The sequence below is a fragment of the Alosa pseudoharengus genome, unplaced genomic scaffold (assembly GCF_046254945.1).
Source record: "Alosa pseudoharengus isolate Yale_2024_CS ecotype anadromous, Long Island Sound unplaced genomic scaffold, YU_APseudo_1.1 YU_APseudo_1.1_scf_11, whole genome shotgun sequence".
Classification (NCBI taxonomy): Eukaryota; Metazoa; Chordata; class Actinopteri; order Clupeiformes; family Clupeidae; genus Alosa; species Alosa pseudoharengus.
The window spans coordinates 18,477,708-18,491,881 of NW_027468576.1; the positions used below are offsets into that span (position 1 = coordinate 18,477,708).

The 14,174-nt window shown below is 40.4% G+C and overlaps 2 protein-coding genes across 3 annotated transcripts; one reads left to right on the top strand and one right to left on the bottom strand.

Annotated features, from left to right (window-relative positions):
- Nucleotides 1-565: 565 nt before the first annotated feature.
- On the bottom strand, nucleotides 566-6,382 carry hmg20b (high mobility group 20B). 2 transcript variants are annotated; one of them, XM_076278240.1, is made up of 10 exons: nucleotides 6,255-6,382; nucleotides 4,915-4,969; nucleotides 4,728-4,827; nucleotides 4,257-4,487; nucleotides 3,831-3,951; nucleotides 3,531-3,580; nucleotides 3,346-3,412; nucleotides 1,591-1,806; nucleotides 1,033-1,165; nucleotides 566-837 (listed from the first exon to the last, which is right to left on the bottom strand). In XM_076278240.1, the coding sequence occupies exons 2-10, from the start codon at nucleotides 4,944-4,946 to the stop codon at nucleotides 825-827; spliced, it is 963 nt and encodes a 320-aa protein (XP_076134355.1). In that variant the 5' UTR covers nucleotides 4,947-4,969; nucleotides 6,255-6,382; the 3' UTR covers nucleotides 566-824. The 2 variants fall into 2 exon arrangements, with proteins under 2 accessions (XP_076134355.1, XP_076134354.1); XM_076278239.1 differs by lacking the exon at nucleotides 6,255-6,382 and adding an exon at nucleotides 5,382-5,493.
- Nucleotides 5,692-12,397, top strand: btbd2a (BTB (POZ) domain containing 2a). The gene is made up of 10 exons (XM_076278238.1): nucleotides 5,692-5,878; nucleotides 6,233-6,880; nucleotides 7,226-7,345; nucleotides 7,632-7,788; nucleotides 7,955-8,060; nucleotides 8,551-8,748; nucleotides 9,028-9,220; nucleotides 10,247-10,334; nucleotides 10,453-10,599; nucleotides 10,972-12,397. The coding sequence occupies exons 2-10, from the start codon at nucleotides 6,270-6,272 to the stop codon at nucleotides 11,131-11,133; spliced, it is 1,782 nt and encodes a 593-aa protein (XP_076134353.1). The 5' UTR covers nucleotides 5,692-5,878; nucleotides 6,233-6,269; the 3' UTR covers nucleotides 11,134-12,397.
- Nucleotides 12,398-14,174: the final 1,777 nt, after the last annotated feature.

The following is a 14,174-nucleotide window of genomic DNA, read 5'->3' on the forward strand; positions in this document are numbered from 1 at the left end:
AATGTGTCATCAGATTCTAGTTACATTGTTGGGGATTACTTGATTACATTTTATCATGCAAACAATGCAACTTTTTTTATGATAGCCTAACTAATGTTATGATAAGCAGCCCATTCATTTGTCCACTAGATGCCACTATCATCCAATTACCTGTGTAGTTTCTTGAAAAAGAAAAAGGTTCAAATTAAAACCCAAGATGGAGCCGTCGACATCAACCGATAGACCACTTCCAATCGGGAAAAATGTGTTCAGTACTTGGCCATAACTTTGAATTAAAAACAGTGGAAAATAAGAATGTCTAGGTCATGTGCAAGTTGTGTAAAAAGTAATCCTAAAGTAATCAAGACTACGTTACATGTTTTGGGTAATCCTTTTACGTTACTGATTACAAAAAATGCCATGTAATCTGTAGTAAGGGATTACATTTCAAAGTAATTTGACCCAACCCTGACTGTAAAGATGCACACTCTCCAATAATTTCAATTTCTCATTCAAGCATTCATCAACCTCAATCACAAAGTGTTTAACTTTATATCAAAACTATTCTGACAAATATACCAGCAGAAAACTTGAGAGGATTTTTATTGGAACCAAAAGTTAATCTTGCATATACATAACAAAAAAAATCAGCAGTATGACATAATTTGTTAACAAGACTCTGAATCATTTCATATTTCCTTTAGTGGAGACAGTAATGACAGCATGAAATATCATATACACAATTTATCAAACCCTTCAAAAAACATTGACATGGACATCATATTTACCATGTTTAATCAAATCACATTTGACCTGTAGACCACCAACTAACCTGGCAAGTCATCTCACATCTTCTCACTGTGATAAAAAAAAAAAAAATCAGAGAAAATATTATAAATGACTGTTTGTTTTGGCTGTCAATGCGCATACACATAAGAATGTGTGGGTACCCATCTATTGCACTAACATTAGAGTAAATCACTCAAGATCAACAAAACAGCTGGATTCCACTAAAGGTAGATCAAGATGAGGGAGCCGACACATAGCTCCTACCTATCTAAATGGGCGAGGACTTCCTGTAGCTTTACCAATAAGGCACGATGCTCATTGGGGCTGTTCTCCAGCACATTACTCAGACGACTCAGGTAGGAGTCCAGGGTGCTGATCGAGGGCGTCTCACCTGTACCTGAGAGGATATAAATGGGAAGAGAAAGTTAACGTGATTACCGAATGGTTCACATTGCTAACTACAGCTCACCAGAAAAGCACATCCTATCTGCACTTGTATAGCTAAGGTTTGATGGGAAATTAATTATATTCATAATTGCTGTAATTAAACTGTAATTAGTAAATTGTCTAGATTGGGTGCATGCATTTACAGATTAATTTGCTATTACTATCCAAGAATGAGCATAAGGCTTCTATTTTAACTAAAACTGAAGAAGTGATTACTGCCTAAATCAAGTTGCTTAAATTACTAACAAGACAATTTATTTATCTTTTCACTAAGTCTTTTGACCCATAATCATCATCATCAAGATGGCCGCCAAGTGGGGGCACTTGCCTATAAGGACTTTTAGGAAAGCGAGGCCCCTGGCGGGGCTTACAGACCTGGGAGGGGCACGCCAGAGAGGCTGCTGACGAGCGTCTGTTTGAGGCCCAGCAGGTGCCTCTGCAGAGCCTGGGTGCGCTGCTCGTCCTGGCCCAGCTCGGCCTCGAGCCGCTCCTTAGCGCTGTACATGTTGGCGATGTGCTTCTGCAGCACTGCGTTCTGCTCCTCGAACTCCACGTTAGCCTTCCGCAGCCGTCGCAGCTCCGCCTCGCGGGCTGTAGACAGGGAAGAGAGGAGGCACAATGGTAGCGGTGTGGCTAAGGAATTTGGGCTAGCATGCAGTAAGCAGAAAAAATTGTGGGTTCAATTCCCGGCTGCTTCCGTTGTGCCATTGAGCAAGGTTGCTCTGGGGACACTGGTCCCAGGGGCGCAACTACCCATTTTTGAGGGGTATGCAACAACAATATTGGCGCTCCCCCCCCCCCCCCAAAAAAAAAAAAAAAACACACAAACTAAAGCAAAACAAAAGACCAATAATTTACACTATTACTGTGTATTAGTGTCTATTGAATATGTTTTTAAAGAAATGCTGCCAATTTGATGTTTAACTTGATGTTATTGATAAGTATTGATAAATGGTGCATTGCCACTTTAAAGGAGAATTCCGGTGTGATATTGACCTAAAGTGTATTGAAACATGATACCGAGTATGAACGTATGTCTCATAGCCCATCTCGGCTTGTCCCCTGCACTCCAAAATCTGGCGCTAGTTAGCCGATGCTACCAACAGCTTTTTCAATTGTGGTGCTTCGGCATCGGGCTAGCCATGCAAATAAATCACTGTTTTACACCATTTACGAGGCTCAATGTATCTCCACACTTCATTGGTAGACTTCCGAGGGCCCTGACATTTAAAATGAGACATTGAGAACTTTTAAAAAGCACTGGTAGTTTACTTACAAGACGATTTATACAGACAGTATCTTTACGAAGTTTAGCGTTTGCAGCCATCTTGAATTTAGTCACGATAAGTCGAGCGACGAGTAAGAATGAACAGGTATGATAAGGGATCAGATTCCAAAAATAATTCAGTGGAAATGCATGGATTCCAGTTTCTTCCAGTAGCAGCAACTGGAATCCATGCATTTCCACTGAATTATTTTTGGAAGTATTATTATGCTGTTAATATTCATATTTGCAAGCCTCCAAGTACAGACGTCATCACTTTAAATCCTACCTGTTGCCTTTCACCGTCCACTTATTTAACTGCTGTTGCATCCGTTGACATGCCATCTCCTTTTCCCTCTTTCTTTTTCTATTTTTAGTCGTCAACAGCTTTTTTTTGCTGTATCCATCTTTTTCCATAGACGGCAACTCACTCCTCGTAGCCCTATCTGCTCGCCCAGCGCTCACGGCGCCCCCACTCCCTCTTCTATGTCAAAATTCTATAATGGAATCTTATGAGATAGGGCGCCTACTCTAGCCTGTTAGTCCTCTAAAATGTTATAGAACATTGAGAAAAAGTTGAAATGATTTAGAAACGGACAGCAGTAGCTACATATAGAAAATACCAAATATATATATATTTTTTACCATCGATTTGGCGCCCCCATGGAGCTGCGCCCCTATGCGCCGCATATAGCGCATACCCACTTTTTGCGCCACTGACTGGTCCTTGTAAAGATTAGCATATGTAAATTGCTTTGGATAAAAACGTCAGCCAATAAGTGAGAAGAGACACAATGACAGTGAGTGAGTCTGAGTAGTCGGAAAGACAGTCAGAGATGCAATTCACGTAAAATCTTTCCGCTTACCCTTATTTTGATCCAAAAACTCCTCTGTGAAAATGGGTATATCAAATCCATTGGAAAAATCTGAAGACTAATGGAAAAAAGATAAGATGTATACAAAATGACTGACTGACTAAATAAGAGCTATATTTCTATGTAATAACAGATTGTTCTAGCAAAAATAATACAGATATGAAAACTGTGGATACCTTTAACCCTGTTTGTCCGGAGCTGTTGATTATTACTGATGATAACTCCTCTGTGAAGAAAACCAAAGGTGTAGGTAGGTAGGTGATACAATATGCACAGAAAACAGTGACAGTACAGTGATCAGGCTATGATACATTCTCCCATTAACCCTTAACAAACAGTTGAGTATGGACTCACAAGCAATTTCATAATTACTAGGGGGCCCACACTAAAACAAGACAAAAAGGATCACTTTATATCTTAATGAATTCTATGCATCTAGTATCTTCTTGTCATACAGTACATAGAAAGGTTTGGACCTCTCTTTATCTTCTTGTCCTGGACTTTTGCTGTGGTTATCTGGTAAGCTTCACTCTGCTGGTATTCTCGTAGTTCTCGGGCATACTGCACTTTCTCCCGCTCAGCCTCATCCAGGAAGCGCTAGGAGATAAAGGAAAGACAACACAACTCACACATCATTTCCAAAATGTGTTATATAACCTATGTTGAATTGTTATAGCATGTCATGTAACTACATAATTTCCACTGAATGAAAAAAAAAACTAAAAGGTAAAAAGTCTGAAAACTGTAAGGACTTTTACATGTGCAACGCTTCGATCTTCAGGATCTCCCTCAAGCTGGCCTTCTTACCTTTTGACCTTTCGTTCATTTGCCTTGCACCTGACAAGTGTTGTGATTGTGCACACACCTGTATCACATCTATGTTTGGGGAGCCTCTGCTATACCTGCTTATCATGAGGAGCCAATCGGCTCCACTCTGCGCCGAGCCTTTTTGTGATCTCTGGGAAGGGCAGGTCAGGGTGCAAGGCACGGATCTGTTCCCGTCGTTCATTCAGGAAGCGCACGTAGCCTGTGACAGGAGCCTTGGGGCCATTGGGCAGCACTTTCTTTCTCTTCTTTCCCTTAGGCCAGCCACGCTTTTTCACTGGCTGAACTGATGACATCGCCACAGTATTCTACATGGATAGAAACACAAGCTGTCAAAATGTATGATAAAGCCAAGGATTAAGGTTGCCACACCATATAACCACACATCTTGTTTGTCCTGTTGTCAGGACGTGTTCCATATGGCTATTTCCATTCCAAAATGACTAGACCAGAGTGTTTGGCAGTGCACAATGTCAGAAGCTGAGCTATGAACTAGTGAACTATTGAGAGAGGAATATTAGGTTGTAATTTAAAAGACCAATAGTCACCTCCTCGTGTGCTGATTCTGGAGGATGATGGACACCTCTGTGACTAGTTGCATGATCATTTACTTCCTGCTTCACACCCATGGCACTGAATCTCCCTGTGCTACATCGGAAAGCAAATAAAACGGGACGTTAGTGGGAGGCAATCAATTGATATGACTTGCAGGTTTCTCTTTCAGTGTGTACTCACTCATGCTGGTGGTGTTTCGTATTCTGTGACATCTCCAACTAGATTACAGGATAACCTAAAGGAAAATCATTTTGGTTGCATGTTATTATATATAATTTATCTTTCTACAATATTTATCAGCGCAACGGCGTGTATGCCTACAATAAGGAAAACATGATCATCTACATTAGCCAACATTTTGGAAAACGGATTCATCATATTTTGCATTGCACATCAGATGTTACTTATGTCCTCTTAGAACACGAGAGCTTGGCTCAACGACAACAGCACATCCGTACATCAGTACCCAAGCTCAATTGACCATCTTCAGCTGGCCCACAAAATTGTTCACTTGCATAAGGCTAACGTTAGATGTCTATGTTTCTGGCTAGCTTCCGACTCTGAAACAAAGACATAACGTTACAATTTTCGGACTTCAGCTCACGAAATGAAGAAAGGTGCGTGTTAGAAATGGTCCAATTACCTACCGTAATTTATTCACAAATATTTCTTCCAATGTCGAAGCTATACACTATTTAGTAAGGAAACTTTTACTGTTTGTAATTATTAACATATAGCTCATCTTCTTCTTCTTTTGTGAGGAATGTATAACAAACTGGGTTTAAATTGTAGAGATGTATACCGCCACCTATTGTTTTGGAAGGAAAATACCACTTCCTGTCCGCAGAACAACCTGAAAAAGCAATCTGAAGGCCATTCTTTAGGTCTCTCCCCATATTTTTTTGTGTGTGTGTGTGAGTTGGTGTTGTGTCTGTAGAATGTGTTTTTTAGCATGCATTGATTTTAGTCAGACTGCCCATTATTGTTACTTTTTGTAACAGGAATTTGGCCATTTTCCCAAACATGTAGCTGTCTTTACATTATCCTTTGAGGGCAGTCTCTAAACCGGTTATCACTGCTGGAGACATTTACGCATAGTATCGGCCTTCAGGTCATGCCTTGGCCACTATGCACTTCAGATTAGGTAAGCCCTAGCACTACATTGAGTTGAAAACACTTAATTGGTCCATCCAAGTTAAGTCAAAACATCACTACCAACAACCCCTGAATACATTTAGGGTTTTATATAGTATCATTATTTTAAATGTGTGTGGGTGAATTCTCTGTCCTAAGTAGGAATGTTTGGAATGCATTTTGGCCATGGCCTTAATGCAGACATAATGCAAATGTTTTATGCAAGTACAGACTAAATTATCAGTATGCAATAGTGTACACGTAATGTAGTTAAAATACATACATTCAAATGAAATATTAAAGTAAAATGAAAACGTTTTCTTTTGTGAAATACTGCCAACTTAATTTTGCCCTCTCTTTGCAGTCATGGAAAGCGTTTCATTTACCGTGTGTTCCGGGGTATGCGCTGTTGTGTGTGTCTGTTCAAGCAAAGCCTGCAGTGTTCTCCATCCAAGATGGCTGCGGGTGAAAACAGTAACAGAGCGCCATGCCTAAATTTCCCAAATTGCGGACCTTTGGGTAATGCTCAGCCGAGCAACAGTGCCCACTCATCGCCCACAAGCAATGGGGGTTCGATGGGATCCACCGAGGGTGCGTCTAGGGCAGCGGGGAACGCAAACACCCAATCAGGCCCTGACGCTAGTGGAGGCGCCGATGTTGCAGTACGAGCTTCGCCGAATATACAGAACTCGCGGCGGCAGTCAGCAAGTCAAAACGCCATGGCTGCATATGCGCCAGCAGCCGCTGGAGGACCAGCCTCTGCATCAAATATGACGGCTACATCAGCCGCCACCTCATCTTCAGTGGATACGTCTGCAAGTTTGTCGTCGGTTCTCAACAGCACAGCATCCTCTGCGTCTGTGTTGGTATACCGTGAACCTGTTTACAATTGGCAGGCCACGAAAAGTACGGTCAAGGAAAGGTTTGCTTTTTTGTTCAACAACGAGGTCCTCAGTGACGTCCATTTTTTGGTTGGGAAAGGAATGGGAGTGCAGCGAATACCAGCGCACAGGTAGGAACTGTACCGTTGTCGTTGACGAAATATTGTGGCAATTTGCAGTATAATTTCAATGCATTAATTTGCTTGTTATAGTGTAAAGTATTTAGCACCATTCTTGTTACCATGTCAGGTGTGTATGAACATCTGTAACGTTAGTTCATTCAATGTGGACGCATCTCCATTACGCATTCTATGGATCGTCATGTAGGGATTTTATCTTAAGTTTCATTATGTCAGGGCTTACATTTCTTATGTATTGAGGATTTAGGTCAACACGACTCTAGTCGTCGCCGAACAAACGAGTGATTAACCTGGTCAGTGTTTGACCCTGATTAGTGTCATCTAATGTCTCGACAGATTTGCTCTCGCCGTGGGAAGTGCAGTATTTGATGCTATGTTCAACGGAGGCATGGCCACCACCTCGACGGAGATTGAGCTTCCCGATGTAGAACCAGCTGCATTTCTAGCCCTTCTGAAGTAAGGGAATTCAGATGTCATGTTGGATTAGGGATGCCTTGGTGTTGGAAAAAACACGAGGGGCTTTCTGCCCCTGTAATGTCCTTCATGTGTCCTCTTGTGCTCCTGTGATGCAGTAGAGTTTACACACTTTGCTTAATTGCTGTTGCAGTGTGTCTGAGACAATCTGTCGCAGGGAAGCATATTATGAGGTGGGGGTCATCAAGACATTGACAGGGTGACGGGGCACTACCTCTACCTCTATGTAAAATGATGTTGCACTAACATTAGAACATTCACGTCCCAGGTTCCTGTACTCCGATGAGGTCCAAATAGGCCCAGAGACCGTGATGACAACACTATACACGGCCAAGAAGTATGCTGTGCCTGCTCTAGAGGCACATTGTGTAGAGTTTCTCAAGAAGAATCTACGAGCAGACAACGCATTCATGTTACTAACACAGGTGGGCTACATCATAATCTGTATAGACAGATACATACACTTACTGTTTTATAATTGTTTCTATTTTCATATAATACACATGTCCCTTTAAAAACTAGTTACTGTGGGTTGTGTTTGGATGAGAGGAATCACTGTGTGTTATTGTAAATATCAACATCTATTTTTAGGCAAGACTATTTGACGAGCCCCAGCTGGCCAGCTTGTGCCTGGAGAACATAGACAAGAACACTGCAGATGCCCTTGCTGCTGAAGGCTTCACTGACATTGACCTTGGTACATACCATATAGCCTGCTGTGTTTTGAAACCATTTTTGTTTCCAGACAGTGTTCCGGGTGCCGTCTTCCCTTTGCTGTTATATGTATTGCATCTTGATTCTTTGTTTCAGTGGTTTCAGCGGTGGTTACTTTTGATTCAGTTGATCAAGATCTCAAAAAAGGCCAAAATGTAGCTGATTCAGAGAGCCAAGAGTATGCATATGACGACTCCTTGTTGGCCCTTAGAACTGTCATCATTTATTTTCCATTGTTATTATTCATTGACAAAAAAACTGCTAACTGCAACATGACCTAGCACCAAATATTGTCACTGAACTGAAGTAAACCTCAAGGCCATCAACCAGACATAGCATAGTGTGGAATTAATTCATGATAATGAGCATTTGGGATTTGGGTGTTTGCTCAGGAGAAGATATGTTTAAGAAAAGGCCAGTGATTTATCAGACATGAGAAACACTGTAAACGGTTCTTTCTCTCTCTCTTTCAGACACCCTTGTAGCGGTCCTGGAGCGGGACACACTGGGGGTGCGGGAGGTGCGTCTCTTTGCGGCCGCCGTGCGCTGGGCGGAGGCCGAGACCCAACGCCAGCAGTTCCAGCCCACCCCAGAGAACAAGCGCCGGGTCCTGGGCAAGGCCCTGTCCCTCATTCGCTTTCCTCTCATGACCATCGAGGAGTTCGCTGCAGGTAAGGTCAAAGCTCTTGCTCACCCACAGTCAAACACCCCATAGGCATTTCCTTTTGTCGTGTAATCCTAACATGTATCTTAATGTGTCAGTTGACTGGCACTCTGCTCTCTTGAACTCTTATTTGTTATCTTTTATATTACTCTTATAATCTCTTTTTTTCTGTGTTCTTTCATATTGCTCATTTTCTATTACCAGTATTTATGAATTGTCGTGCTACATAAATAAATGTGCCTTTATTCGCCTTACTGAAGTGTATTTATGTCTGATGGCTAATTAGGTCCAGCTCAGTCAGGCATCCTCACAGATCGGGAAGTAGTCAGTCTGTTCCTGCACTTCACCGTGAATCCCAAACCTCACGTGGACTTCATCGACCGACCCCGCTGCTGCCTGCGGGGCAAAGAATGCAGCATCACACGCTTTGGTCAGGTCGAGAGCCGCTGGGGATACAGTGGGACCAGTGACCGGATCAGGTGGGTGTTATAGGCATGGTTGTTTATATTGATCGTTTATATTTTATAGTGGGCCCTGGATAGTGGAAAGGTTATGTAAATGCACACACTAATAGTGTTTTGCTGATTAATACCTATTATTATACAGCTTTTCACAATGCTAGTAGAACGCTCCATTGACTTGAATGGGATTTCCCAACGTTCTACGGTAAAATATATTCATGTAATTAATGCTGAAACATATAATTACTGCTGTCAATGGCAACGGGTTTTGTGCTTCTGATTTTAGTCTTTCATATCACTCCACAAGTAGTCCGTTCACTTCTTGCAATGGAACTTCATTCAAAAGGGAGCATAGATTTTAAAAAACATATTTAAGTTTCTATAACACACAATGCTCTGGCCATTAAATAGCCTTAGTTGCTGAAATGGCCTTAAATTAAACAAACAAACAAACAAACAAACATCATTCAAAAGCAGATGGTTGATCAGCTGTGTTCTAAAGAATGTTTGATTCAAGTTCAGCGTGTGTTGCAAACTATTTGTTTCTCAGCAAAAGCCACGACAAAACGGTAACAAATAATGTAAAGAGACATATCATGTGGAGTTTATGTTGTTCGTTTTGGCAAGCCGTATAACAAGCGGGATAATGTATGGAACACCGGTCATTATCGGTAAAATAAGTCCCTTGAGGGGGAAGCAAGACCCGTCTGCTGGCACGTCGGGTCCGGTTCGCCTTGTCGGGACTTATTTTCCCGATAATGACCTGTGTTCCATACATTATCCCTCCCTAGCATCACAAAACGTATGCTGTATGCTCGGGACTAGGGAGGTTAATTTCTCATTAAACCTTTTCTGATAGAGATGATTGAAAAGAAATGCATGTTATCATTGTTAATGGCCATATGGTTATGGTCATTTATCTGTTTCCATTAAGACATTCTGGTTCTCCTGAGACATAATAAAACTAAACTGATATTGAAATACACCTGCAAAGTTTTGGCATAATGCACTGATAAACAAACTATTCTTGTAACAATCCTTTAGATTCTCAGTGAATCGCAGAATATTTGTGGTTGGATTTGGCCTCTATGGATCTATACATGGCCCTACAGATTATCAAGTGAACATACAGGTACGATCTGACACTAACTGTACTTGTATAGTCCATGTAAGAATGACATCTTTTTTAGTAATAATGTCCACTCATTTGTTTGCATATTGATTGAGACTGATGTGCTGTTTTCATATAGATCATTCACACTGACAGCAACACAGTGCTTGGTCAAAATGACACTGGTTTCAGCTGTGATGGGTCTGCAAGCACATTCCGTGTTATGTTCAAGGAGCCTGTGGAGATCCTTCCTAGTGTCAACTACATCGCCTGTGCCACCCTGAAGGTATAATGCCTCTATCTAGCTGCCTCTTGTCCCAAAACAGTAATACAAAAGATGGGCAAAGTGGCAAATGCATTGACTTTCTTATTATTGAGAACATTAACAATGAATGTATATATTTATTTACATTGACCTTTATATATTTGTATATGTTTATCTTTTTACACACACACACACACACACATATACATACACTTATGTTTACATTTGTGCCATTACATGTGTGCAATTTGCCTAACAATGAGAATTATGTTTGGTCCATACAATATTTGATACTTTGTTCATCTCTCAAATTAGGGCCTATCATCTGATGGTCATCTTTTGGTCCACATGGTTTCTTATACTTGTATACTTTTTTTTACTTTACTGACCCAGGGACCAGACTCGCACTATGGAACCAAAGGTATGCGTAAAGTCACCCACGAAGCCCCAGCCACAGGCACCAAGACCTGCTTCACATTCTGCTATGCCGCAGGCAACAATAACGGAACATCAGTGGAAGACGGACAGATACCGGAGGTCATATTTTATACATAATGTTGGATTGACTATGTTCTTTAAGGAATAGCTATTCATTCACAGTCACATGCTAATTCGATGTACTTCAGGCCTCCCAGGAGAGATCAGTGACCAAAACCAGTATTTCATTTCTTTTGTACTCTGCATTGATTTTTCCCCCCACTACATCATCTGCAGAGCATGATTTAAAAGAGTCCAGTTTGAATGGAGATGCTGTAGTTTACATTAGGGCTAGATCCTGAAGTTTCAGAGTCAAGACTGCTGATTGAGGGGAGACACTGAATGAACTGAAGATGGCAATCACAGTTGCTTAACACATTGTAAGGTGACAAGCAAATATTTGATAGTTGAAACTAAATACTGTTTTGCCTCTGGTTTAGATGTGATTTAATTCTTTGAATGATAGCACTTCAAGTCCCAACATAAAACTCTAAGTCAATTCCTAGCTACTAAGTCAATGTTTCAGTTTCATTAGTCGCACTGATGCACTTTTGGTCTAGTCTAACGCGGCTAGCCATGCATGTTATGGCATACGATGCAGGAAAATACCACACTAGATATTTTCACTCCGCTGTTCACCTTATAAATGGACTGTTGCACATCTCTCCAAAGAACCTGCATCAGGAATGTCAAGACAAGTCGAAGGACAACTCTTTCAGTTCAGGATTTTGTGGGCCATTTCTTCTGATGGTTGTTTGCACAGGATTGAACCATATCATTTGGCAATTTTACTGTTCTACTAACCGAGTACTTTTCCCCTGTACTTGATTTACCTGCTCTTTTCAGGGGCATATTCCAAGTATGTGGCTTAGTGACAACCCTGGGTGAGTTAATTCAGATTAAGTTGTAAACCTAATAGAAGCAATCAAAGCCATATTGCTCTTTTTTTCAGAAGGTTTAACACTTTCTCGGGGTGTTTACTAAACCACAAACTTGATGCACCCCGTAGACGTACTGTGTTCTGAGCTTGTTGATTGTATACTTTTGAGGGTGAACAGAAATGTCTTAGAATGGGGAGGGCGGGGATGGTCAGGAAATTGAATGTACAATTACCTATTTGCCAATGTATATGTTACTGGTACTTTATACATTTTAAATTCAGTTACTTGTAAGCATCTGTAAATAAAATTCATGTTTGCATACATGGAACCAAACCACCAAAGTAATGTTATTCACTTGGACCATCTAGTATAATAATTCCATGTTTGTATACTTTCATTTTAAATTTCATGGAAACAAAATGAATACAAAATAAAACTGAAAATTCTGTGATGGTGAGAAATTTTATTTCTTTTAGTTTATTTAATATTTTGTCCAACATGCCAAGGGTCCCCAGCCCATAATTGGAAGATATTCACTTCAGCCACGCCAAATTTTGACTGACCAAAATGTATGTGAGGAATCATTTTCAACTATCTTCCACCATAGAAGCTATGCTAAACATAAAACTCTGACTGAGCTGGACCTAATTAGCCATCAGACATAAATGCACTTCAGTAGGGCGAGGCATTTATTTATTTATGTAGCATAACAATTAATAAACACTGGTAATAAAAAAAATGAGCAATCTAAAAGAACATAGGGAAGAAAGAGATTAAAGAGTATCAGAGTAAAACTAGAAATACAATTCCAAGGAATTACCAGTGCATGAAAATGCAAAAGTTGTGATGTAAAATATCATGTATAGTTAAAATAGATAATGCAGAGCTGGTTAGGCTACTATACTAGGATAGACATGGTGGTTGCATAGTAGTTTAAAAGTAGACTGTTTAAAAGTTGAATGTAGATAGTTTAAAAGTTGTTGGTAGACAGATAGTTTTATAGGTAGATAGTTTAATGGATGTTGATATGCATAGCATAAAAGTAGATAGTTTAAAAGTAGACAATTTAAAGGTTGAATGTAGATAGCTTAAAATGTGTTGATAGATTGGTAGATTAACTATGTTAATCATGTTACTTAGCTAATGTTTACTAGCAGTTTTGTTAAAAATGCTAACAATGTTAACTATGCTAACCATGTTACCTAGCTAACTTAGCTAATGTTTTTTCTAACAGTTTTGTTAAAAATGATAACAATGCTAACTGTCCTAACAATGATAACAATGTTAATCATGCTACTTAGCTAATGCCTTCTAGCAGTTTTGCTAAATTTTTTAACAATGATAACTATGCTAACCATGTTACTTAGCTAATGTTTTCTAGCAGTTTTGTTAAAAATGCTAACAATGGTAACTATGTTAACCATGTTACTTAGCTAACTTTTTCTAGCGTTTTGTTTAAAATGTTAACTATGCTAACAATGATAACTATGCTAAATAGCTACAGTTGGTGGGAGTCATAGTTGATGACAAGTGACAGTTGGAATGGCTAAACAGTTAAAAAGTTCAGTAGTTTAAATGGTTAAATTATTTATTAGGGAATTATTGTAGTGAGGACTTGTTGCGTTTTGTGTCCACTCTGGTGTCAGACGGGGCTCCCGTGACACAGTTGAGATCGCTACTCCATTGTTGTGGATATGTGTGTGTGTGAATTTGCTTGTCTTTTGATCCTGTAAGGCTCTCACAGCCCGAAAAGAGGAAGCACTTTATCAGTGTAAGTGTTTAGTGCGAGTGCCCTTTGTTCTACGGGCTCCGGATTTGCACTAGGCTTTACTTGACGGAGAGAATCTCTCGTAGTAGATTGAAATCCATGAACCAGAGTTTAAGGATGATGAAATGGTACTAAATGAGTGTTCTTTTTTATCCAAGTCCGGTGACTCTTGATTTTCTAATTTCTTTTTTATATAACGATGACCCTGCTCATGGGGAGATTCTCAACCCCATTCGCACCAGTCAGTCCTTTTCTGAAGGTTGTAGAGGTCAAGAGGTCCGGCTTGCGGACCTCTGTTTCTCACTAGTGTCTTGGAGAGAGGCCATTCATCCGTCGAAAGCTAGACCACTGACCACTGAGTCCGGTCTCTAAAGAGATTTATATCTCTGACTAGGTTTCCGTATCCTCGCGTGCATGAAATGTTATCAGGCCAACACAGGCCTAGGAACTTTGTTCACCAAACAATACAT